At 44.9% G+C, this 27,716-nt stretch overlaps 1 protein-coding gene across 11 annotated transcripts in view; it reads right to left on the reverse strand.

Annotated features, from left to right (window-relative positions):
• The window catches only part of MYO18A (myosin XVIIIA), an 805,500-nt gene that overhangs the window by 451,068 nt on the left and 326,716 nt on the right, over positions 1-27,716 (reverse strand). For all 11 annotated transcript variants that reach the window (XM_069226228.1, XM_069226223.1, XM_069226221.1 and 8 more), the window contains 5 exons: positions 26,987-27,197; positions 26,381-26,523; positions 14,680-14,780; positions 8,957-9,020; positions 2,112-2,256 (listed from right to left, as the gene is read on the reverse strand). In XM_069226228.1, coding sequence (XP_069082329.1) covers positions 2,112-2,256; positions 8,957-9,020; positions 14,680-14,780; positions 26,381-26,523; positions 26,987-27,197 — 664 coding nt within the window. The remainder of the gene's footprint in view (positions 1-2,111; positions 2,257-8,956; positions 9,021-14,679; positions 14,781-26,380; positions 26,524-26,986; positions 27,198-27,716) is intronic.

Here is a 27,716-nt window from a genome sequence, read left to right on the forward strand (position 1 = left end):
GAGAAAATGCTGTTGATCGCTACTAGAACAAGAACCGGCAGGGCATCTGATGGCAACGAGAACTTGCAACCAGTGAGAGGCCCTGCCACCTCTATGCTTTATAACGGCTCATCCACAGAAGACTTTGCTTTGTAATTTGCTACAGCACACCAGTACACATGGTCCTCCCTGTAAACAAGGCATTCAATGTTTGATCAAACTTCTCGCAAGTCTCCAAACCTGAGCAATCCCACAAAACTCCTACTCGCCAACCATTGTTTAGAAGATATGCAGAAGGCAAGCATTACTATCTCATAGTGTCAAGACACATGTAACTTACAAGGAGTCAAACTGCTGCGATCTACTGTACCACAATCTCCCACACTGACATCACTAATGACTCAAGATATTCCCCATTGCCATACAGGACGGTGCGTTCAGCACTATCTAGAATTGAACAAAAACAAAATTAAACTCGTTCTCATCGGAAGTAACAGTAAAAAGCCAAGATCCAAGAACGGCTATCCAATTTGAAGCTGGAAGATGCACACTTCACCCCGCCTTTACCTCACCATAAACACCAAATCTCTTGAGGCCAACATAACACTAACAGCCAAGAAATCATGAAATCCAAGAAGTGGACAAAAGAGAAAGCCTAGAGTCAAGCGTTGACTCTATGAATTAAGGTTATGGAATAACATTCATCCACAAATCATGTTGCACTTTCACACCGCTAATAATACACCTCAACATTAACGATCCTCCTGCCAGCTCTGGCGGCCATTTGTCCGACAATAGGAAACATCTTATTATAACCTTGAATAATTCCCTTTGCTTCCATGAAATTCTTCTAAATACAATGTATGACACTATTGTTTTCCAGCCTTCTTTGCACTATAGACCTACTAATGCGTGCATATGTACATGTTGCATCACAACCCTTCACCAGGCACCTACAGGCCAACTGAAAGTGTTCCTGCAGCAGAACACCTACGGACAGAGTCTGAAACCCCGGCCTTCACTGCAATGCCTGCGTGGGGAATGCAACACCCTTTCACCACGGCAGTTACAAACTTCAAATATGCTTTCACTACATCTGTGATGCGTACAGTGGAAGCATTACTCGCTCACGGTTCCTACAGAAACGAAGCTTACACACACCATGTCACAGAAGCTAAAATGACCCACAGCAAACATGACTCCAGAGCAATGTCTACATAAATCAGGCCAGGTAGATATTGACTGGACGTTGTGACTGCTACGTCTATGAACACACATGCTGACATCCGGTCAACACATCATCGAGAGACTCTATCTCTGGACATCCGTTCTTCATGTCACCACAGTCACAAACATACCTTCACTCAAGCTCCTACAGAGACAACCTCCAGGCATGCCTTCAGTACATCACCTAGCAAGAGACCGACTTCAGTAGTCCATGGTACTGTGTAGATAATGCAAAGAGTCGTCCACCTACTGTAAAATAGTATAGAAAGCCTGCTGTCACCACCCCATGGAGAACCATCTGCTCGATGCAGATTTTCACTACAGGCAATAATGGCCACAGTCTTTCACTCTAGTTCATTTAGCGACAGGATGCAGACATTCGTCACTTCAACCATGTGCAGAAGCTGCAGACATTCTTTCAGCACTTGTCCTAAGCAGCCTCGCAGCTCAATGCTCGACGGGCATCATCAGCAAATGCAGATACTCTTTCATGTTGTGTCCCTTCACAAATTGAGACATATTTCAAACTGTTTACCTCTGGACACAGACATTCTTCACCTATAGACCGGCTCTAGACTCTAAACCAGTGTCGGTCCCACAGATGCCACGACATCACCTTTGTTCAGGCACAGATCGTAACTCCTTCGTTTCAGCCAGATGGTGACATTCAATCACATACGGCATAGTCACAGGCAGTAGCATTTCTTTGGGAACCGTAATTTTCCTTAATTACTTCTATGACATATTAGAAATTACGTTCATACCAAAGTAACAACTGCCCCAGGCGGAGCCTGCTTTCCTGGCGGTGATTAATGCGGTAATTTGCGACGATCGTGGGGCCGGGGGAGGAGGCATCTGCCCGTTATCTGCTCTCACACACACGTCTGCCTCCCCAGTCACATTACCTTTGGTGGCGCCAGCCGCCCCCAGGTGAACGATGGCACCCAGAATGAGCCAGAAAGCCTTCTGTTCCTCGGGGGACACCCCCATAACTTTCATGGCTGCCTGGAGCCTGCTGAACTGCTGGGCCGCCTTCTGCTTCTCGTCGGGCTGCAAGGAGATGGAAGGTAGAATGAGAAGGTTAGCTCCCGCTGGAGAGGATCACATCACCACTCGAGACTGCAGGACACCGCCGCAGGGGTCAGCCTGCCAGAAACCAGCTCCTGCCCCGGGTCACACCGTGGGATGCAACCCTCACCCCGCTGTGTCAGCATCAGCAGGGCTCAGTCACACTGCGCTGCGGGCAAACCACCACTCTGGATACACCGCTGTGTCAGGTTCGGCGGCCCACGCGGCCACAACGCCCACAATGCACTGCTGTGCCGGTCCGGAGGAATCGCAATCAAATCAGCACCATTTTCACACTTGCCACGCTGTTGCGGGTCGTACTGCCATGTCACCATGTGCACACTGCCACGCTGCCATGTTGGATTAACTGAAAATCTGTGCATATTGCATCACTCTCCACTATGCAACACTGCTGCACATTTCACTCTGTTCTGCCAGAATCATTGCCACACCACACACTTGTCTGACCAGGTTATTCTGCCATGCTAGTACAGTACTGCTCGCAAAGCCATGCTCGCTTCACTGACCAGCGGTCTGAGTATTGACAGCCAGGACTTTCCCCAAATCCCAATGGTTGCAGGGACGTCTGAGCAGCACTGGGCCTTCCTCTGCATGTGTACCCTACTGACCTGGATGGTGGGTATTTAGTCCAAAAATGGAAAGCTTAGCAACAAATCCTCCATGTCTCTGCGGGGTGACTTGGTTGCGTAGCCATCCCCAAGGTCAACCGTGGTGTTTTAAAGGTTGAGAGAAGATTCGGTGTATTGCAGATGATAATCATAGGCATTAACAGCCGTTTTCAGTTAAAGGTATCTACTATAAACAGGGAATAGCATACTTTGAAGTTGCTAGCCCTAAATGGACAATTTAATGATTTTGTGGGGTTTGGGCTCAGGGTTTCTGGTGCATGAAAAGCAGGGTGATAGACTGAGCCTATCCTCTAATACACTGCCATGCAATATAAGAGTCAATGTTTTCCAACGGAGTTTCGCCACCATTGCTCTCTCAAGAGCTGCCCCTGGGGCCTAAAGTGAAAGGGGGAACCACAGCATGCTCCAAAAGAAGGCAAGTTCTCAGGGCCAGTTTACGCTGGTTGTTGTGACTCTCCCCCTCTTTTCAGTCATGATTTTGAGATATTTGTAATACTAATTTCACCAAAAAGATATAAAAGGTGGTTTCTACTGGTTGCGGGTTAGATTTTTTTTATCTGGTGCTGGGTCCAAATGCCAACCTTGGCTTGTGATAAGAGAATAAAACTTGCTTGGATCAGACTACGTAGTGGTCGCAATCAAAATTCTTGGATGCCCCAGGACAGCAGGATCCCCTAGTATCTTGTGGTTAGGGTAAAGGTCCAGTACCTCTGGAATGGGTTGTTGCAATCAAGAAAATTCTTGAACCACGTTATTCTCACCATTTGATACCTCTCTGACCATTAAAAGTCAAGCATCTCTAGATTTAACATGATTATAAAGAAATCCCTGTGTCGCTCTGCATGAAGTATCTCACAGTCAGGGGGCCTCACTGACTGTGAAGGGAGCGGCATCTTCCATTTGACTTTTAATAGCGTGATTTCTTGGGTCCAATTGTGTACATGGAGGCCGGGGAACCTACTCTTCCTTAGGAGGAGCCACAGGGATAAGTCAGTAGTTGCAAGGTAGTGTGCAGCAGAAACTGCAACAAACAGAGACAACAAGATTCTTGCTCTGGATCCAGGTTACAATGCTGACAATTGCTAGACGCAACACAGAATCCATGGAGGAACCCCGAAGTGTGGTTCAAACAATCCCACTGTACCAGTCTTCGATCAAATAGAAAACAGGCTGAGGTTGTGCGAAGGTCCCCCTCCCCGCTTTCAGTGCAAGGAGAAGGATCTTCAGCGGTGTGAATGGGCAGCATGCCAGGAACAGTCTTCAGTCCAGAGTTGCTCATTTTCACTTCTGACTTCGTTTGTGTAGGGTGGTTACATGACTTCTTTGTGGCAAGGCTGAAACTTGCACAGGAGTGCTACAGGTACAACCATGACTAGCACAGGAAGGCTACACGTAGAACCATGGAGGCTGCTGAAGATTATCCTTCGCTGTGGGTGTATGCACCTGTTCTGGGGGGGTGGGTCGATTGACACATGCACATCACATTAATAAGCTGTTCCGAGACGACCAGGCATCAGCATCACTGAGACTGCCCTGGAATAAGCACACCACAAAATTGTGGACACTGGTGTGAAACAGGGACACACCTGCATCACTGACACAGCTCTGAAGCAGGCGCGCACACACACACTGTTGCAAAGTCATTTTTTTGCCATATTCACCCCCATGTTTTGTTGCTGACTGGTGCTGATGATAACTGTCTCTGATTGTGCCCTGGGCTTTGTTAGCCAGATCCAGTCCAGTGCTAGGTTAAGACACACACATGTAGTAGAGAACACTAGGTGTTAGGGTACCCTTCCAATTGGCCTGACAGACCCTTTAAGTCCCTAGTATACAGTAGGGTAAGGGGGTACAATCTGCCTATAAGTCCATAGTATATAATAGGGCATGGAGATTAGATGCTCAGCAGAATTTCTGCACTTGCATGTGTGCACTGCTGTGTGTGTTCTGTCCTTTTAAATGCAGGCCTGTCTTGCAGCCTGTCTTTTTAAAAGTTAAATTCATACCATTTGCATGATAGCCCCTATAAGTCCTTAGTAAATAATATGGCAAGCGGATGCCAAATACCTATAAGACCTAGTACATAATAGGGCATGGAAGTAGAGGCCCAGCAGAATTTCTGCCCTTTGCATGTGGGAACTGCTGGCAGTTTTCTGACATTTTTAAATGCAGCTTGACGCTTCGGACGGCACTTAAATGGAAATGGTGACCCAATTCGACTTTGGTACTAAGGGCACTTTAAATGTAATGATCTACCTTATTTTTATATATTAAGTACACCCAGGGTCTCCCCTAGGTGTCCCAGTGTCTGGGGGTCATGTAAATATGTTTTATAAACCATGGTGAGGGAAAAATTGACATTTCTTTTTCCCCCCATTGTATATACTGGGCTCAATAGGCTGTCATTGCAATATTGTATTTTATTGTAAATATGGTAAGGAAAAGTGTAGAAAAGTAATTCAAGGACTTACAAGATTTGTTTTGATAAATCCAGCAAATTGACATTGATGAATTTATCACAACTTGTACAGAAAATAAGTTATAAGGCTTTTCTTTCTGTAAGTCAAAATCCAGACTTCTGAAGGTCCCCTCTGATTGGTCAGTGCTAACAGGATTAGCAGAACTGCTTTGATTAGGTGATAAGTGGTGTGCAGTCTATCTGCTGAAGGGCAGCTCTGGGGCTACACCGGAATGCGAGAGCAGGGGAAGGAGAAATAAAACATCAAGCCTCAAAGGAGACCAGGACAGGCAGAGAATGTCAGTTCACCTTCTGGACCCCTCAGCCAGACATCAGGCTTAAGGAAGGAATTTGCAGATGTTAGCAGGAGGAGAGCTATGGAAATGAGCCACACTGGGGGTTGGTTTAGTCAGCTCTAACTGCTCAGCTGAAATTTCATCCTTAATGGATTTTGGAAGAATGGTATTTTCTGGGACAGGAATATGCCACACTTTGGAGGAATTGGTCATACATCTGGGTGTCACCAATTCTATTGGTCAAGGGTGCCCCCCTTCCTGATGCCCAGGAGGTGGGAATAAATATGCATGAGGTGCATAGCCTCTCAGATCTGCTGCCTGAAAGTACAAGAGGAAGAAGAACTGCTCTTCTGGAATCTAGATCTGCACTCTTGGCCTGCACTTCTGAGTGAATTGCACCTGCTGCACAATCTGGTACTACAGCCCTTGGGGCGGTGCCTTACTTCAAGAAGGACTCAGGAGTGGACTCCCTGTAGGTGCAGGCTAACAGTTTCACATGCATCATCTCCAGCAAGAGTCCCCAACCTGGAGTACATCTAGTTGACTTTTAAGGATTTAGTCAGGTGCATTGTGGGAACTGTGTTCCAACTTTCCAAGGACTATCCAGCAGGTTCCAGAACTTTGGATTTGTGTTTTGGACCCTTTGTTGCTGCAAGGAGGACTTAAGGAAACACCTCCTCAAGTTTGAAGCAGTTTAGAGAATTTTGGTAAAGTTGGCGCTTTGTGTTTTTAAGAACTAGAAAGTGTTTATTCTTTAAAAATTCATATATCTACTTCCAAGGACCATCCAGGAGATTCCAGACCCTTGGATTTGTGTTTTGGACCTGCTGTACCTGCAAGGAGGACTTCAGGAAAAACCTCCTGAAGTTTGGAGTATTTTGGTTAAGTTGACGCTTTGTGTTTCTAAGTACTAGAAAATGTTAATTCTTTAAAAATGCATATCTCCAGTTCCCTACATTGGATTTTTGTTGTTTTGGTGTCTATTTACTCATACAAATATAACCCATTTTTATAAATTGATGTGGGGTTTTTATTGTGTGTTGTGTCTCACTTATTTACTGTATTGGTGTTTTTGAATGCTTTACACTCTTGTCTCCTATGTTAGGCCTGCCTGCTTGGTTACAGCTACCAAGGGTTAAGAAAGGGGCTAATTTACTGGGACCTTTACTGAACCTATTTTTGGTTAGTGGCCTTGTTGGCAGTGGTAGGTTCATACTTACCACTACCAATAACCCACTTTCCCTCCCCCTCTATCACACACACACAAACACACACACTGTGGACACTGCCGTGATACAGGCACATACCAGCATTGTGTGCTCTGGAACAGGCACACAAACACTGGAACAAGCACACACTGGCATTACTGACACTGCTCTGGAGCAGGCACACACTAGCATTACTGACACTGCTCTGGAACAGGCACACAGCAGCATTAGTGACAATGCTATGGAACAGGCATACAGCAGCATTAGTGACTGTTCTGGAGCAGGCACACACCAGCATTTCTGACACTACTCTGAAACAACCACAAGTCTGCACTTTGGACACTGCTCTGGAACAGACACACACAAGCATTACTGACACTGCTCTGGAGCAGGAACACACCAGCATTAGTGACACTGGTTTGGAGCAGGCACACACCAGCATTACTGATACTGCGCTTGAGCAGAACCACACCAGCATTACTGACACTGCTCGGGAGCAGGCACACAACAACATTACTGGCGCTGCTCTGGAGCAGGAACACACCAGCATTACTGACACTGCTCTGGTGCAGGCACACACCAGCATTACCGGCTGTTCTGGAGCAGGCACACACCAGCATTTCTGACACTACTCTGGAATAACCACAAGTCTGCACTGTGGACACTGCTCAGGAACAGGAATACACCAGCATTATTAACACTGTTCTGAAGCAGGAACACACCAGCATTACTGACACTGCTCTGGAGCAGGAACACATCAGCATTAGTGACACTGCTCTGGAGCAGGCACACACCAGCTTACTGACACAGCGCTTGAGCAGGACCACACCAGCATTACTGATACTGCTTGGGAGGAGGCACACACCAACATTACTGACGCTGCTCTGGAGCAGGCACACACCAGCATTACTGACACTGCTCTGCGAAAAGGCACACACAAGCATTACTGACACTGCTCTGGAAAAGCCACACAGCAGCTTTACTGAAACTGCTCTGGAGCAGGCACACACCAGCATTACTGACACTGCTCTGGAGCAGGCACACACAAGCACACACACTAGCACTGTGGTCACTGTTGTGAAACTGGCACATCCCAGCATTATTGACACTGCTCTGGAGCAGGCACACACACACATACACACACACTAGCACTCTGGACACTGCTGTGAAACAGGCACATCTCAGCATTACTGACACTGCTCTGGAGCAACAACACACCAGAATACTAACACTGTTCTGGAGCGGGCACACAACAAACATTACTAACACTGCCCCGGAGCAGGCACACACCAGCATTACTGACACTGCTCTGGAGAAGGCACACACCAGCATTACTGACACTGCTTGGGAGCAGGCACACCCCATCATTACTGACACTGCTCTGGAGCAGACACACACCAGCATTACTGACACTGCTCTAGAACAAACACACTTCTCCACTGTCGACACTGTCGACACTGCTCTGGAACAGGCACACACCAGCATTATTGACATTGATCTGGAGCAACAACACACCAGCATTACTAACACTGTTCTGGAGCAGGCACACACAGATACACACACACCACACCACCCTAGCACTGTGGACACTGCTGTGAAACAGGCACATAACAGCATTACTGATACTGCTCTGGCGTAACAACACACCAGTGTTACAATCACTGTTCTGGGGCAGGCACACACCAGCATTATGGACACTTATCTGGAGTAGACACACACCAGCATAACTGACACTGCTCCGGAGTGGGAACACACCAGCACTACTGACACTGCTTTGAAGCAGGCGCACACCAGAATTACTGACACTGCTCTGGAAAAGGCCAGCACCAACTTTGGAGAGACTGCTATGGAACAGGCATAAATGGGCATTATTTAACAGCTCTTGAAGAGAAACACCTGCACAACTGACACTGTTATGGTCAGGCAGACCACGGCTTTACTGACACATCTCTGGAAAAGGCACCCACCGGCATTACCAACAGCTGTGGAACAGTCACACACCTGCATTTCAGAAACTGCTCTGGAGCAGGCAGACCTGAGCATTACTGAGGTCTTCTTCGCGCGGCTTACCTTGGACAGTGGTGTGATTCCGAAGACATTGTTCTCTGCCAAGTGGTTAAAGTGCAGTTCCGTTCTGAGAAAAATAAATACCCATGTTATAAAAGCTCAGGCGAATATAACTGTATTTGAGCATATTTTTTCTGAATTTAAGTCTCAGATTCATTTTTCAAACATAGAGACAGTATTAGAAAGGAAAGGAATGAAAAGAAAGGCTCGGTAAGACAGGCTTTTGTTCTCTGCTATCACAAGCTGTAAGGCCCTTGGCGGGCTAAGGTAAGAGTGGTACAGAATCAACATAACAATGCTCTAAGTTTTGGCAAATCTATACTCTGACAATACAGAGAATTAAGTGCAACAGTGGTGCACATCCGCCATTACAATAAATCACATGGGGCTGCTCTATAGGTCTACCATTAAACAGATTTAAGAGCACACCTCTAAATTGTTGCCCTTGAAGAGATTTAAGTGTGCACATCAATACATTGACAATTTAAGGAGATTTATGTATAACCGCTCTATACAGTTGCTTCTTGATAGATATGAGTGTGATGGTGCCATACATTCACCATTAGAGCGTTTCTGCGGTGGAGGGGCTCTATACTCCTGGTTATAAAGACTCTTGTGTGTCAGAACTACCTGTGGTGTAGCACTGTATATTTGCCATTAGAGAGATTTACGCTGGCAGTGGTACACATTCACCATTAGAGAGATTTACTCTGGCAGTGGTACACATTCACCATTAGAGAGATTTACTCGGATAGTGCTGTACATTCACCATTACAGAGATTTACTCTGGCAGTGGTGCACATTGTCATTAGAGAGATTTACTCTGGCAGTGGTGCACATTGTCATTAGAGAGATTTACTCTGGCAGTGGTGCACATTGTCATTAGAGAGATTTACTCTGGCAGTGGTGCACATTGTCATTAGAGAGATTTACTCTGGCAGTGGTACACATTCACTATTACCGAGAGTTACGCTGGCAGTGGTGTACATTCACCATTAGAGGGATTTACTCTGGCCGTGGTACACATTCGCCATTAGAGAGATTTACTCTGGCAGTGGTACATATTCACTATTATTGAAATTTACTCTGGCAGTGGTACACATTCACCATTAGAGAGATTTACTCTGGCAGTGGTACACACTCACCATTACGGAGATTCACTCGGATAGTGCTGTACATTCACCATTACAGAGATTTACTCTGGCAGTGGTGCACATTGTCATTAGAGAGATTTACTCTGGCAGTGGTGCACATTGTCATTAGAGAGATTTACTCTGGCAGTGGTACACATTCACTATTACCGAGAGTTACGCTGGCAGTGGTGTACATTCACCATTAGAGGGATTTACTCTGGCCGTGGTACACATTCGCCATTAGAGAGATTTACTCTGGCAGTGGTACATATTCACTATTATTGAAATTTACTCTGGCAGTGGTACACATTCACCATTAGAGAGATTTACTCTGGCAGTGGTACACACTCACCATTACGGAGATTCACTCTGACAATGGTACACATTCGCCATTAAGGAGATTCACTCTGTTAGTGGTATACACTCACCATTACAGGGATTTATTCTGGCAGTGGTGCACATTTGCCTTTAGAGAGATTTAGGCTGGCACTGGTACACACTCACCATTACAGAGATTTACTCCGGCAGTGGTACACATTCACCATTAGAGAGATTTACTCTGGCACTGGTACACACTCACCATTACAGAGATTTACTCCGGCAGTGGTACACATTCACCATTAGAGAGATTTAGGCTGGCACTGGTACACATTCGCCATTACAGAGATTTACTCCGGCAGTGGTACACATTCGCCATTACAGGGATTTACTCTGGCATTGGTACCCTTTGGCCATGACACAGCTTTAAGCGAGCAAGACTATATATTCAATACTACAAGGATTAAGCACAGCAGGTATACACATTTATCATTACAGGGCACTAGGCTGGCAGCCCTAGGCCTGGGTGGTGAAAAGTGTTTAAGTGAAGCCACTGTACCGGCCCAGCATTGAAGGGATCTAACATGGCAATCAGTACATTCTTCATCAAAGGGGCATGCAGCTGTCCTATTGCGCTGCCAGGTGAGGGTATGCAACAATATAAACCAAATACTGTGCAGCGCCCACCTGCTGAAAGCAGGTGGTAAATTTGTGCTGAAAAAGGGCCCAGAATTAGAGCTGCATGTAGTAATGGGCACTGTAATTCCAGGTCCTGTGTGTTATCCCCCATTCAAGACCCAGAAATACGTTATGGACAGTAACAGGAGAGGGGACCAACCAGAAACGGTAAACTCGGACCCTGTACCTTCAGTTACCGAACATCTCGGAATGGGGCCAAAAGGGGAAAAAACGTGACAGCTGTATTTAGACTGACTTTGTGTATAGCGCTGACCAGGCCAAAGTAGACATCAGACCACTGAACAATAAACTTGGGTCAAGGTGCAGGCAAGTTTAACAACCAGAGTTAACACACAGCCAAGCATTATAAAAAGACTAACTAGTTCCATAACTGGGCAGGCCCTGGTGGGTGACAGAGCACTGACTACTGTGAATGGATAAGTAATGTCTGACCAGACTTGCTAGCTCCTACTGACTTGTAGCATTTTGGGTCTAGCTGACAGGCCTGCTCGGAACTGCAGGCTGAATGTACCCCTGTGCAAACACTTCCGCGTACTGCTGCTCCGCTACCTCCTGATCATCTTCTGATACAACCCTGTGCTCCTGCGTAGCTTAAAGGACCCACTGCTCGATAAACCTCTACCGAGGCACACTCATGGTGAATGCCGGTCTTTAAACATGTCCCCCTCTGATCCCAACAACACCTGGACTCCCGAACCCCCCTGATGGCACTTTACCACCACCACGAGTGAGAATTTCTTGTGAGAGGAGTGAAACATCATGATGGGAGCAGCTGGTGCTACGAAACTCCTGTCTCAGTGACAGCTGAAAGAGAGTGAGCGAGACAGAGAGAAGGGCGAAGAGCGAGAAGGGGTTGGGATTTAAGAATCAGAAGAGGAAGGAGGACAGGGAGAGAAAGGTGAGGCTTCTCAAACTGACAGGCTGCATGGCCATTTGTTAAGAACCTGCAGAATTTTTGTCCCCTTTGATATCCATTCAAAACATCACCTTTTTCAAATCCACCTTAAATTGCAGCCTACCAGTGCCGCACAGTGTTAAACAAGGTGACATATCAGGCCCAGTTCTTCTCTGAGTTTCTTCTGTGCCAGTCCATGAACAATGGGTTACCTGTCAAGCTGATAAAAGGTCCTGCTAGACCACAGCTTACCGACGAAATGGAATGGTAGTCTTTAAAAACGATTTCAAGAATAGCCAGCGGGGACAAGCCCAGTTATTGAAGCCTCTGAAAGGGTTTTGATATAGGGAAATACTAGGAATATATTTTATAGGCATTTACACAAATATACAATTACAAACCTCAATACAAACATTTTAGGAGAGGCATAGTTTTGAAACTTATGTAAGTAGTGAACCAGCCTAATCAATGAGTGTGCTGAACAAGATAACTGTGGGTTCTGTAGAAATATAGGTCATAGTGAACATTGGTTCTAAGAAAAATACACCAAGAGGTTGACAGAAGAAAATGGTTTTGCATTGTCATTGAGCACTGGGTGTAAACAAGGGTGGATTCTGCCTTAGCGCAAGCTTGTTGAAAATATGGCAAAGTCAGATAGTCCGGGCTGGGCCAATGCCGTCCAACAAGAGATAAGCACTTGTATGCAGAAAAACACAAATGTTTTTTAAGTTATCTCACCCTTATTCTAAGAACTACAAAAATCCCACAAGAGGGGGGCTTCTGCTAAACATAGACAAGTAAACAATTCTTCAAAATACATTATCTTATCTGCCCAGCTTGCTATTTACGTCATATAGGAATTTGTAACTTACATTTTTTTGTGGGATTTGCAGTATATATATTACCACTGTTTGTAATTCAGAACTTTGAACTTCAGCCTTTGGTCTCTTTTTGAGACTGGCTTATTTTCCAATTGATCAAAAACTATATTATTGTATAAAACTGTTTTGTCTTACTTTATCAATACAGGGAGTGCAGAATTATTAGGCAAATTAGTATTTTGACCACATCATCCTCTTTATGCATGTTGTCTTACTCCAAGCTGTATAGGCTCGAAAGCCTACTACCAATTAAGCATATTAGGTGATGTGCATCTCTGTAATGAGAAGGGGTGTGGTCTAATGACATCAACACCCTATATCAGGTGTGCATAATTATTAGGCAACTTCCTTTCCTTTGGCAAAATGGGTCAAAAGAAGGACTTGACAGGCTCAGAAAAGTCAAAAATAGTGAGATATCTTGCAGAGGGATGCAGCACTCTTAAAATTGCAAAGCTTCTGAAGCGTGATCATCGAACAATCAAGCGTTTCATTCAAAATAGTCAACAGGGTCGCAAGAAGCGTGTGGAAAAACCAAGGTGCAAAATAACTGCCCATGAACTGAGAAAAGTCAAGCGTGCAGCTGCCACGATGCCACTTGCCACCAATTTGGCCATATTTCAGAGCTGCAACATCACTGGAGTGCCCAAAAGCACAAGGTGTGCAATACTCAGAGACATGGCCAAGGTAAGAAAGGCTGAAAGACGACCACCACTGAACAAGACACACAAGCTGAAACGTCAAGACTGGGCCAATAAATATCTCAAGACTGATTTTTCTAAGGTTTTATGGACTGATGAAATGAGAGTGAGTCTTGATGGGCCAGATGGATGGGCCTGTGGCTGGATTGGTAAAGGGCAGAGAGCTCCAGTCCGACTCAGACGCCAGCAAGGTGGAGGTGGAGTACTGGTTTGGGCTGGTATCATCAAAGATGAGCTTGTGGGGCCTTTACGGGTTGAGGATGGAGTCAAGCTCAACTCCCAGTCCTACTGCCAGTTCCTGGAAGACACCTTCTTCAAGCAGTGGTACAGGAAGAAGTCTGCATCCTTCAAGAAAAACATGATTTTCATGCAGGACAATGCTCCATCACACGCGTCCAAGTACTCCACAGCGTGGCTGGCAAGAAAGGGTATAAAAGAAGGAAATCTAATGACATGGCCTCCTTGTTCACCTGATCTGAACCCCATTGAGAACCTGTGGTCCATCATCAAATGTGAGATTTACAAGGAGGGAAAACAGTACACCTCTCTGAACAGTGTCTGGGAGGCTGTGGTTGCTGCTGCACGCAATGTTGATGGTGAACAGATCAAAACACTGACAGAATCCATGGATGGCAGGCTTTTGAGTGTCCTTGCAAAGAAAGGTGGCTATATTGGTCACTGATTTGTTTTTGTTTTGTTTTTGAATGTCAGAAATGTATATTTGTGAATGTTGAGATGTTATATTGGTTTCACTGGTAATAATAAATAATTGAAATGGGTATATATATTTTTTTTGTTAAGTTGCCTAATAATTATGCACAGTAATAGTCACCTGCACACACAGATATCCCCCTAACATAGCTAAAACTAAAAACAAACTAAAAACTACTTCCAAAAATATTCAGCTTTGATATTAATGAGTTTTGTGGGTTCATTGAGAACATGGTTGTTGTTCAATAATAAAATTAATCCTCAAAAATACAACTTGCCTAATAATTCTGCACTCCCTGTAGATTTTCCTCCATTAGTTTCAAAGCTGCCCTGACATACTGTTTAACCACTGGTGACCTCACACCCAGATTTCCTGCCCACAGAACAATACCTGAGGTTGGCATCGGCACCGGACACCAGGAAGTAAAAAACTTTGAAAGTCGCCTCATTTTCCGGCCGCTTCACAACCCGCAATTTCTCCAGCAGCATAGTCTGTGGACAGAAAAGAAACCAGCGGCTTAGGATAAGGTTGTACTGGGGAAAACATAACAGCGAGGAGTTTATCATGCCTGGCTGAGAAGGGAATATGAATGTGGCCTGTCACTTTCTCTTACACACCCATCGCATAAACTGGTGAATCCATTCACCCGAGCACTGGGATTTATTAAGATATGGAGTAGGGAAGGCCAGCCATCACAGGCTAAGAGACGCTTTTCTTTAGTGCACTCTAGGGAGGACATGGATCCATCTACGAGTGCGACATCCTCATTCACCTTCCTGTATTTCCCCATAGATGACCGACAAACCATAGTGCCTACTATAAGATTCTCAACACAGACGTACATTCACTACATACGTTCTATTATATCAGCATTTTGAAAGTGCTTTTCTACCATTAGGATGGCACAGTAGCGTTTTCATGATTTCGGTGCCTTTTTCAAATGGTTCTGGGGTTCCAATCAATCTGTTCTATATTGTTTTGTGTCTTCAGCAGAGATGTGTTTGTTAAAAGCCCGGTTTACTAATGGTCCGCTATGGCTAATAGGGAAGTAAATTGAGCTTGATCCAAATGTGGTCAGTATAGTATGTAGAGCTTACTTTGTAAAAATAAAAACAAAAGTGCCAGGATCCTCATCAGGAGGCCACTGCATCAGCCATTAACCCTGCTAGTGATGCCAATGATAGTACCAACACAACTACTAACCATTCCACTCCTACAAATGTGACAAGTCAAACTATTCCAGGCCACCCAAAGCTGTAAGAATATCTGGGTGGCAGGTATTAGCCATGTTTAATGTATATTGAATTATTAAACAACTGTTGTACTCATCTCAAAACTGGACAAACAGCTCCACCATGTGGCGGACTACAACAAGTGCCAGTGTTGCCAATTAACTGCTGGTGCCCAGCACTGGAAACCACCTGCTCAAATTAAGCACTGATTGTATGTTGCGTGTGTACATGGGAGGTGCCCAAGGGCTTTCCCTTTGTTGAGCTAGCTGGGCTGCTGTCCATTCTTTAGAGCTTTCTTGAAAACTGTCAGGCTGGGAACAAGGTACTTGACATTTGTGGACCGTTACTCTGAGAATTCAGACCTAACAACAAGCATTTGAAATTGCTATATTTTGGTGTGCTTATTAACCAAAATCAGAGATTCCTGCGCCCTCATATCCCGCACTGAAATCCATCAAATTCTTAATAAGGGCCTAAAGCAGAAAACCTGAAACATAGATACCCCTACAGGGGTATTAAAGAACTGCCACAGTGTTGAAGAACTGCATGGACATTGGACTGTGCCAAATCCATGCATTTTAATGATTTCTTTTGTTTTAAAGTGTCTTCAATTGATATCATACTCTTAACAACTGAGAAGGAAGAGCATGTCTGCTTCATAGGTTGTTCAAGGATCAGTCTGAACGGTGTGACAAAAAGTAGATGAGATAAAAACTAAAGAAAAAGTACATTATAATGAAACAGTAATCTATTATGGCATAAGAGAGGAGAAAGGAGGTAGGTGAGTGATACAAAATTTACCAGTGAAAATAATCTATTTTGGATTGCCACACACCCTGTTGTGATTGGTCAAGCAAAACCAACTATTAAACAACCTGTAGTTAAAAAAATAAAAAATATGATGGAAAACTGTTTTAGCCATCCAATAGAAAGCTAACAAACAATATTGACAGTAAAGTCAACAAATGGTAAGCAATGGAAAGGCTCCTTGATAAACGCACAGTGTTTTTAGTTTCCCACTGGGAACAAGAGTTAGCTTTGCCTTTGGCTTGCAGGCCTGTTGCCCCGTCACCTGGTAACCTCTTACCTATTTAGCATGCTCTGTTTTATTACATTTTTTTTATTTTTTATTTTAGCATTTGCCATTGCTTACATTTTATACGAAATGTTTTGATTTTTATTATTAGTGCCATTCTGAGAAGGTGTCACTATCGGAGTCACTATCAGTGATACATGTAGGTATTGTCATCATATCCCTTTCCCACTTAAGTGTGACAGGAACATCATGAGCACTTGTTAGGGATTGGTTACGCAAATGCCGACACGGGTCTGCCACATTATCAGTTGTTTAGGAACATACCTGCGTAAGGGATCCTACATGGTCTGTATAAATACACCTCACACGGACAAGGTCATTAGAGGGGTTCCTTTCACATGCCATTTAGGCTGCACATCACCTCCCTGCAGAACTAAGCCTTTGTGTCACCACAGAGTCTGACCTAGAGACCTCATTCCAAAGTAATGAGGGTTAGGGGGTGCTTCTCATGGACATGATACTGGCAGATTAGGTTTATCACACCTAGCTCTTGTTAGGGTAGAGATTAGGTTTTCTTGGTTAAGAATTTTATATCTCATGTTCATTGTAAGATGGTCGGGTTTCATATTCACAACTCTCATCTTCATAATTCTGCTTTTATTACTGTTCATTATCCTAATCATTACAGTCTTTTCAATACATTGAAAACTCTCCTGCATCTCCTTCATTGCCTATTTGTGGATGAGACTTGTGAACGAGGGAAAAGGGTAACTTCCCTTCCACCACGACTTCCCTGAGAGGTCTCATTTAGAGTCCATGCGTACAGCTGCCAGAAATCACCTTTGCTGTCTGTGTTTTGGTGAGGTACTGCTTGTGAGCCAGGAGGGTTGAGCCCACAGTTGCGACTTGTTTTGGGAGTGACTCAGCCACCTACAAACAGAAGTGCTATCACTCCTAAACCAGCAGTCTAAGGAGCGAGAGTCCAACTAAAACAACAGTATGTCTTTTGAAACGCAACCAGACAACTGTCTGATGGGGCTGTCTACGAGACAGCGGTGCTGTTTAGTAAACATGACCTATAAATAGAACATTTTATGTATTTTATAAAAGCATTTAAACATGTCATTTGCAAGTGTCTGACACAACACTTTGTCATTTCTAAGTTCAATTATGCATAAGTGGAAAACATTGTGATGTATAAAAAGTAAAACTGAAATCAACTGTTTATCCACATTTCTTTGTTGTTTTTGTAAAATGCAACTGCAGCTAACGTCCACTTCAGATGCACGCAAGCAGCATGTCACAGTTTTAATGTACCACAAATAATTGATTGAATGTCCTGTTATCCCTGACATCAACTTGATTAGTTCCAAATATACACAAGCATTGGCAAAGCCAATCAGTCTGGATTTAATGTACTAAAGCAAGTGCAGACAGACATGCACAAGTGGGCATCTGTGAATAGTCCTCATGTATTGCAATCCTTCCACACCATTCAAGGCAGAAGGATACATCCGAGCAGCTAATAACAATAGATGAGATAGATATACTTCTATGGGTTGAGCCAAAATGTGACTGACATAACCTCGAGAGAAAGGCTGAAATAAGCTGGCTTCAAAAACTAAAAACAAATGAGTGAATGGTGCAGGCTCAAAGCGCACTGCACATATATAGAAAACAACAGGTTTGTTTAGACAGTTGAGCTGTCAAACCCAGTCCTGAAAAGACAACTTTAAAATTAGGTAGCTTTTTAATCATTATCTGCATCATCAATGGATATTAATTTGCTCATCGGGTACGTACAGTTATCTATTATTTAATCTAATGCAAAAGATTTCGGGTAAGATGGACGAAGCTTTTTTGCATTAGTAAATGGCCTGATTCGCAGAATCTGGCCATTTGTGAACACAGAAAGGCATTTTTAAATGTACGAAGCCCAAACTGCATTTCAGCAACCTGTTAAAGAATCGCAGTTTGGGACTGCAAATCAGTAATTGGAAGGGGTGTGAATAGCACATCCCTTCCTAATACCAATTTTCATTGGTATGTACAAATGATCTGCAACCGGAATACGGTTGCAAATCATGTGCATGTTACCACCAACTCGAATTTGGTGGTAAGCCATTCGCAAAAGGAATGGGGTCGTCATGGGAATCCTTCCCATTTCAGAATGAAAAAATATATTTTTTTAAGATCTGGCAGTGGTTAAAATATGAAACAGAAAACTTTTCATCTTTTTTTAATTTTTTTTAACTACATCCTGTTTTCCTTTAAGGAAAATGGTCTGCATTCAAAAAATTACTTTATTTAAAAGCAATTACAGACATGGTGGCCTGCTGAGGCCAGTAGGTCACCATCCTTGTGATGTTTGTGACTCCCAAAGGGCCGCAAACTGAGCTCTTCCTCATTAATATTTACAAGGTAGGCCTATTTGCAGTCCACAGGAAAGCACATCAAATGTAAAACACACTTTCGTACATTAGTAGTTGTAATTACCAAATGGCAAATCACACAAATTTGCAATTTGGTTAGAACAAACACCAAACTTCATACATCAGGCTCTAAATTTTTATTAATGCATGGATATAAGTGCAGATTACCAAGAAGATGTAAATGGCTGTTTAGTTTAGAAATAAACACATATGTTGCATACATACTTCTATATACCCATATTGTAAACAGCACAACTGAACTTCGGCTTTGACTGGAAAATAGGCCGTTCCCCTTAAAGTGAGAGATATCATGGGGTGTCGCATCATTTCTCTAGTGACACAAATTATGAACTGCATATGTTAATTAGCCCCGGCACACTTATTTTAGGACTTGCCATTTGCACAGCAACAGTGTCGGGTGCCGCATACTAGGAGGCACGCCAGGGACACGTCACCAGGAAGACAGAGGTCCTACAGAGAAATGGACCACGGACCTGCAGAAAGGAGCCCCATAAGTCAGCCTGCCTTATGTGTGGGCAGCTCCAGGAGACTCGCGTTCTGGGTACACGAGAGGAGGTGCGACTCTTGCACCAAGAGTCCACTCTGCCGGAGGACGAGCGCCACTTCAGCACCTATCCATCAGTTCCTGCCCACGGAGTCCTGCCACATCTCCGAGCCGCGCACAGAAGAGGGCAGCCGTACACTACTGTGGGGTAATTTCAAAGCAGCCATAACTTAAGTAAAGGCAACTCTGGTAAAATCGACAGCACAGACAAAACCGAGTTGTAAACAATCCGTAGGGGAGGATTCTTCCTGCATCACGCAGTAGATCGATACAGCTGCTCTGTCATCGTTACTAAAAGGTCTGCAGCCGGTCTACAGATATCCTTCACTCCAAACCTTAAAGTTAAAATAAGCGAGCCTTTCCCAGTCTTGGCTATCCCATGCCATAATGTGGGTACTATAAATAAACTACAAAGTAACAAGCAGTCCTGCAGTTGATTTGCGGGACCAGGGTTCCACTGCAGTGGTGCGTGTTACTATTTGTCTTTTGTTTTTGCGACGGCGTCTGTAAAGACCTGGATTCTGTTTAAAACATTGAACAGAGTTTACACAGCTCGTGCCAGAACAGAGCCCTCAGCTGACTGCTGTCACGTTCCTTACGTAACGTCAGGCTCTGCGGGGCCTTCGACCTCACGCCTAGGACCCGAATCTGCATCTGAGGGATGCCAGGGCCTTTCTGGGAGCGCTGTTATTTAAGTGCATGAACGAAGATGCTGCAGGTCTCGGGAGACGGGAATAGTTAACCATTAATAACACCTTTTTATGCATCAAATGCACCAAACGATAAGTGGAACTCTAAAGATAACAACGAGGTCGAGGGAGGTAAGAGCTAGACTAAGGGAATTTTCAAAAAGAAGGGGGGTGGGCTCTTCAATGAGCTCGTCTGTGCCCCTCCAACAGCTCAGCCCGCAGCACGTGTGTGAAGAGTGATGAACTGACATTCCGCCCCTCAATGCCCCCTCATGGTCACACTGATCGCCACTGTGGAGTGACGTGCGCATCTCCCGGGAAGACCTTGGCCAATCGGAGTCCTGGTTACCTCAGGGCACATTCACAAAACCAGCAGGAGAGTCACCGAGGCCAGAGGGTGGCCGCTCAGAGGGGTGTTGACTATGACAGTCGCGCAGCCGAGGCAGGCGCTCGTCACCAGAGGCAACGGAAGGCCTGGTGGGTGCACCAGAGAGCCTGTCACGTAGTCGGTGTCGCTGCAACGACAGCGCCGAACACTGCCGGCATGTGCAGAAATTCGAAGCTACACAGGCTAGGAAGAGATACCAGCCCTTCCCCGGGAACCTAACGTGAGATCTGTCATCGTATCTGCTGTGCTATCAAGGGAAGAGCAGGCGACGCCAAAAGCAATTATAACTTTCCGAGCGGCTCGCATCCCGTCCCAGCGGCCATCACTGTCTGGAGCCCAGGGTAGGCTGCAGGCAATGACAAGCTGTTCACCAGTGATGCAAGTTTTATTCCATCTCTTCACAGGGTCGGCGAGCTTCCAACCAGGGAGAGTCATGAGACACGCAGACACATGAGTGAGTTGGAAGAGACCATGGACACACAGGAGCGCCAGAAAGGACCGTGGACACATAGGTGAGTCAGAAGGGACCTCCGACACATGGGAGAGTCAGATGGGACCACAGACACATGGATGAGTCAGATGGGACCACAGACACATGGATGAGTCGGATGGGAAGACAAACACATGGGTGAGGAGGAAAGGACCACAAATGCATGGGTGAGGAGGAAGGGATCACGGACATATGGGTGACTCCGAAGGGACCACAGAAATATGGGTGAGTCGTAAGGGACCACAGAAATATGGGTGAGTCGTAAGGGACCACAGACACATGGGTGAATCAGATGGGACGACAGAAACATGGGTGAGTCAGATGGGACCACAGAAACATGGGTGAGTCAGATGGGACCACAGAAACATGGGTGAGTCAGATGGGACCACAGAAACATGGGTGAGTCAGATGGTATCAAAGACACATAGTTCAGATAGGACCATGGACACAGGGATCAGTTGGTACCACAGTCACATGGAAGCACCAGAGGGGACCACGGACACATGGGTGAGTCAGAAAGGGCCACAGACACATGGCATTGTCAGATGGGACCACAGACACATGGGTGAGTCAGAAAGTACCAGAGACACTGGATCAGGTGGAGCCAAACAAACATGGAAGAGTCAGAAGGGACATATTTATGGATCAGATGGTAGCACAGACACATGGATGAGATGGGACCACAGGCACATGGACCAGATAGGACCAGAGGCACATGGATGGGACCAGGACTCATGGAAGAGTCAGATGGGACCACCGACACATGGGTGAGTCAGAAGGTATCAAAGACACCTAGATCAGATAGGACCATGGGCACAGGGTTAGATGGGACCACAGACACATGGAAGCGCCAGAGGGGACCATGGAAGCCCCAGAGGGGACCATGGACACATAGGTGTGTCAGAAGGAACCACAGACACAGGTGTGAGTCAGAAGGGACCACAGACACATAGGAGAGTCAGATGATACCACATGGGAGAATCAGGTGTAACCACAAACACATGAGAGTCAGAAGGGGCCAGAGACACATAGGAGAGTCAGATAGGACCAGAAACAAACGGGGAGTCAGATGGGACTACAGACCTTGATTGGGAAAGGTGGTTTCACGGTGGCTGCCGGTAGCAGGTGTAAGGTCCAGGCTCCAAAGAAATGGGTGATGCTTGACACCTATAACTATTGAAGTATCCTAGGAATTCATATGACTGATCCTTTATGTTTTATTTAATTTTTAATATGTCCACCAAACTTACACAACTCAACTAAAAGTCAACCTACACTTGAATACTCCTCAAATTGATCTCTGGGGCCAAGAGATCACTCTGATACAGACAAACCTCATGGACTCTCAGTGCAACTCCAGGACAAGTTGAAAACCATTATCAATTAAAATTCTGAGACATCTTATTTATATAGCAGGGACATAGACATCTTGAAAACATGGCTCTGCATCTTGGGTGACCATGTTGGGTTTGGAGAGTTACTGGTAATTCACAGACCTCTACAAGTCAACCCAGAATTGGAAAAAGAGTGGCGCAGTAACAAAAGGAGCTAAAGAAAATAACCATGCTTGTGGATTATGTGCGGTTGCTTCATTTGTGCCTTGCGGCTCTGGTGGTAAACCAACAGGGACAAGATGTTGCACACATATTGCCTCAAGAGGGCAAGGGCACAGCTGTGTGTTTAACCAAAATCAAAAGCACTTAAGAGATGGTTGAAGAGTTCTGGCCGAGCATGTACACACCCCAATTAAAGGGATCCAACACTGGAAAAACATACATCATTAAATATTATGCATGGCAGATCTAGGATGACCAAATCAGGGAATTAAAGTGTGACAGCTTCATGACAGGAGAGGGGTCATATATGTTTTGTTCTAAACTAAGCACTAGTACAAAGACAGATAATCTGGATTTAGGAATTTCTACTCTGGTGCGACCTTAGGCCACAAGAATCATTCATTCAATTACGATATAACATTATTATGGCCACGGTAGTCAGTCTACTATCTATAGGGGGCTATAACCTGATTATCAGACACGCCAATCTTTGTTTCCAATTAAAGCAATTCCCCTCCTTGACTGGGAGGGTTATCCATCTTCAGGAAAAGGGTGAATCCACTTTACTCGAGGTTAGAGAACATTATCCTCACCAGTAAAAATGCTGCTTCACTGGAAGGGAAGCTTGTGGGAAGAGGCGAAAATAACTTTGCTCCTCTAATACCTAGTTTTCAATCAAAAGAAGACGCAAAGTCTATAATCCCTAAAGCAAAACACCAGGAAAAAGTGGAATTGTCATGTGAGGGGAAAACATATCGATCTCTAAATGGTTAAATGTTTGCAAAGCTGGCTGTCCTATATTCCAGAAGCACAGTGCATACTCAGAAGGAATCAGCAATCATGCAAACTAATACAGCCTGCCTGCCAGCATTAAACCACAAGTGAGCAAATCAGATGAATGAGGAACTGTTCCAGGCTAGCTATTGTGGCACAGAGTCAAAAGTGCTGATAGAACAGGGTTGGGCGTGGTTCTTCCAGAGGCAGTGTTGTTCTACCACTGCAATCAGCACCAATGGTTTACTGGTACCTTTCAGTCATTAAAGTCAGCTTTAATGTCCATTGTAGCTTGGGTGAATCGTCTGCTGCTGGGAATTTACGAAGAGAAAAGACTGTACCTTTGTGGACACTGGACACTTAGTTCTCCAGCTTCTGTCGGAGGCGCATCAATAAAGTCACAAGAGCCACAGTGCTACACTAGAAACTAAGCACATGAAAGTGAACATGGACTGGTGTTCTGCTAGCTGTATCACTCAATGCTCTCCTGCTGCAGCCTGGCTCAGCACGAGACTCGTTGTCACCTCATGTACGCAAAAACATACCCAACTTGTTGATGTCAACCAAGCAAGAAGCCCATTAAAAACACTATAACTTTAAAACCTATACCTATGCAATAAATTAAATGCAGCAAGGGATCCGTGGCTGATTGCCCAGGACATCACAATCTTCTCTCCTTGTGACCTGTTCATGACAATATCATCATTTCCATAGATATCACCACGTGGGATAGCGAAGGAGGAACTCAAACAGCGAGCCTGCTTCGGATTAGTAGTGAGGCGGCACGGTGGTCTTATCTCAACGCAGACGAAGGCTCGATCACTCCGTGCCAGGCTTCATGTCTGAGTGTGCTGCATCCATCTCAGTCTTGTCAGGGTAGACACAGCCAAGTAACTCTCGTCACAAGCAGCAACCTCTTGCCAGAGGGGCTTGAAGGTCATGTGAAGATAGAGGATATGCCGAGTAAGGGAAGCAGACCTTGGTGTCACCAGCATATTCACAAATGGAAAATTCAAATTTGCAGAAAGTTTGCTGGTGCTGTGAGACAGCCACAAAGTGCCGACAAGCCCAGTGAGCAGCAAGGCAACAGACGTACATGACGTTTTAAACAATAAGGGAGGTGGTAGACTCACCCCTCTCTGGTACACCCTGTGCTTTCAAGGTTTTCTGCCTCTGCTACCACCTGATCGAAGGATCTGCCACGAGGAAAAGCTACGTCTACCATATGGTCAGCCCTGAAACTGAAGAGAGGACTCTGCACTGATTCCAAGTCTTCCTGGCCTTTGACCCTTGGTGCTCTGCAGCAGCTAGCGAAGCAAGGAGCACTGGTGCAAGTGGCTGGGCCCTGCTGGTAGAGAGAGGTGCCAGATGTGCGAGGCCCTGATCTGGACACTACATCATCCTCGCCATCATATTATAGCTCTAGGCATCTAATCTGCCTTGGAGCCCAATACAAGTGGAAATGTGGGAGTACTTTAGCCTGGTGCAGATCAGTCACTGTCAGTTTAGCGCTTTATTGCACAGGCCATCGTGTTTGCAATTTACGTGACTGAAGCACTTGGAGGTGAAGATAACTGCTAAAGATCACACAGCATGAATGAACGTACCCCAGATTGGGGTGTGCTCAGTCACAGACTGCTCAAAATTCTTTAAAAGTGCTATGCAACGAAATGCTGTTTTGAATTGGTTATAGATGCGGAATATAAATAAACAACATGTAGGAGAAAAAAGTAGAAATCAATATTATTTGGTGTTATATCGGCTCCCAGCTGAAAGATGCTCTGACCCTGTAGACTTAAGATCAGGAAGAAGGCTTCTGCAGAACCTGTCTCTCCGTGTTTGTCACACATCCACCGAGTAACCATATAGCACGCCGAGCAATCTCACCAGTCTACAGAGCTGTATTTTCTTCCCGTTTCCAGAATCTGAGCTGCTCTCTAGTGGTGATGAATAGGAAGGTGAAAAGTCTTTAACTGCAAGGTTTACCAGCTTTGTATCTTGGCAAGTAGAAAAACACTACTTCCTGTCTACAGGTATTAAGAACAGAACATAACAGGCCCTTTCAATATTCAAATTGTGCTAATTCTCATTTTACCTCTTGCTGGCTGCTCTTGTTAGGAAACGACAGCTCTCACATAACAAAAAAAAAAAAAACGAGTACAAACGTGCAAAATCGCAGCACAAAAAACAGTTACTTCATATTAATTTAACACCACAGTGATATCAGAGTGCAATAACACACCTCTGCGTGCCCTAGTATAGTGCTAGTTGAAATCACTGGCTCTTTGTGCATTCATGTTTTGCTTGACTGATATGAACGTGGCAAGCACTACCCCACTGTGTTTACCTGACGTATGCATTACAGTTCTATAAGCTCTGGCACTGGCCCTGTCCAGTTACACATGTGTTAAGGAACCTGAATTAAAATAAGCGCTGTCATTCTACTGCCCCCATCAGAATTAAGAGGCCCTTTGTTAAGAGGCCCGTAGTGGTGGGCCTGAAAATGTAACGCAAATACGGGAACTATGATGGACACTCATGAAGAAGTCCTTCACCATCAGAGCTCGTTTAGACTTCCAAATTCTCAAATTAATGTCCACGAGCTGTGCCATTAATTACAGACCTTTGAAGCCTTCCCTTCATTATGTTGTAAAGTCATTTGCATAACTGATCAACAACACATATGTTTTAAATAGTATAACTGTTCAGGACACACTAATACACGTGATACTGTGTCACAGTGTGTAAGTGCAGAGCTGTATCAGCGGTAAAGCAGCGTAACAACCGCACTGAATGTAATTTGCAAATATTCAATTTATACAGAATTTGATAAAAATGCGTTTGCAGAAGTATGACATATCCACTCCATTTCAGCAATCTACAAATGTTGAGGGCCTGGATCCAAAGTAGGGAAGAGCTGGCTCCTCACCTGGATTGAGGCTGAGGCTACCTGCCCCGCCTGATCGAAGTCCAGTGAGATGATCTGTGAGAAGCGGGTAGCATTGCCGTTCATGGTTGTGCTACTGTTACCGAAGGCCTCCAAGATGGTGTACACCGCCTGCCACTTCTCAGCTGCAAGAAATGTAAAAACAACAACAAATCACCACCGGCCAGCAAGCAGGACCATAGAACAGACCAAAAGAGATTGATTAACTCTGCAAGGGTCTACAGCATTGATTTTTTTATGATAGAATACTTAAAAATCTACTCTAGTGACACTTCAACCACAAACTCGCAAAAGTACAAAAAACTACACAGCAACATAGTTAATTATCATTAAAGCAAAATGTTAACTACAACATCAGTGGTCCGATGCTGAAATTTAGAAGGCACAAAGGGCCTCGTCTATACTGATGAGGCCAATAAGATTATAGTGTTTGAGCCTTAATCTGAAGCAGTCAGGAATTGTAAGTCTAACACCAACTGTGCACGGTGTCATAGCTAATTTATTTGGAAATGTGGAGGAGATCGAAGAAGAGTCACGCAACACTGAGATACGAACCAGGGGAAGACACCAAGGCCTTCTAAGACTTACCTGAGAAGATCTTGCCGGTGCTACCAGCCACCGTGGCCAGGTACTGGATCAAGTGCTGGCAGCTGGTGGTCTTGCCGCTGCCACTACTCCCCAGCAAGACAATGGACTGGTCTTGGCGGGTCATCAGCATGTTGCGGTAAGCAGCCTGCGCCACAGCATAGATGTGAGGTGAGGTGTCCTCTCTGCGGCCCCCTTTAAACATATGCATCACCTGCAGATGAGACAGGATAGAGACTTAAGGGGAGAAGAGAGGGAGCTGAGCAAAGGACCATCATACCTTCTGAAGGCAGTGCTGCTTTGTGGCCTACTATTCCATTACAATATGAGAACATTAGGATATAACCTTGCAAAACAAGAAGTGCAAATAAGACACATACTGCTTGCAAACTCAATTTCCCAAAACAGCCAACTTCCATTCCCTTTTTTGAAATATTTGTCAGAACCCCTTTCCGAGGGCCTTGGGTCAAGCAGGAACTACTAGGCTCAACCCTGGAGGTTGAGCCTTTTACTCCTGATGTCCTGGGGCTCGACTCTCAGTGGTACCACATGTCGAGTAGTCCAAGGCTTCTCAGTGGGGGGAGAGGGGTTAGATACGGGACTGGTGAACACAGACTCACCACTCAGTCAGTTCAGTGGCAGGAATAAATCATTATCAATACATTCTTTTATGACAAAAGTAGTACTTTATATAAAAGCACAAAGTGAATTAAGGTAAATATGAACAATACAC

The sequence above is a fragment of the Pleurodeles waltl genome, chromosome 3_1 (assembly GCF_031143425.1).
Source record: "Pleurodeles waltl isolate 20211129_DDA chromosome 3_1, aPleWal1.hap1.20221129, whole genome shotgun sequence".
NCBI lineage: Eukaryota > Metazoa > Chordata > Amphibia > Caudata > Salamandridae > Pleurodeles > Pleurodeles waltl.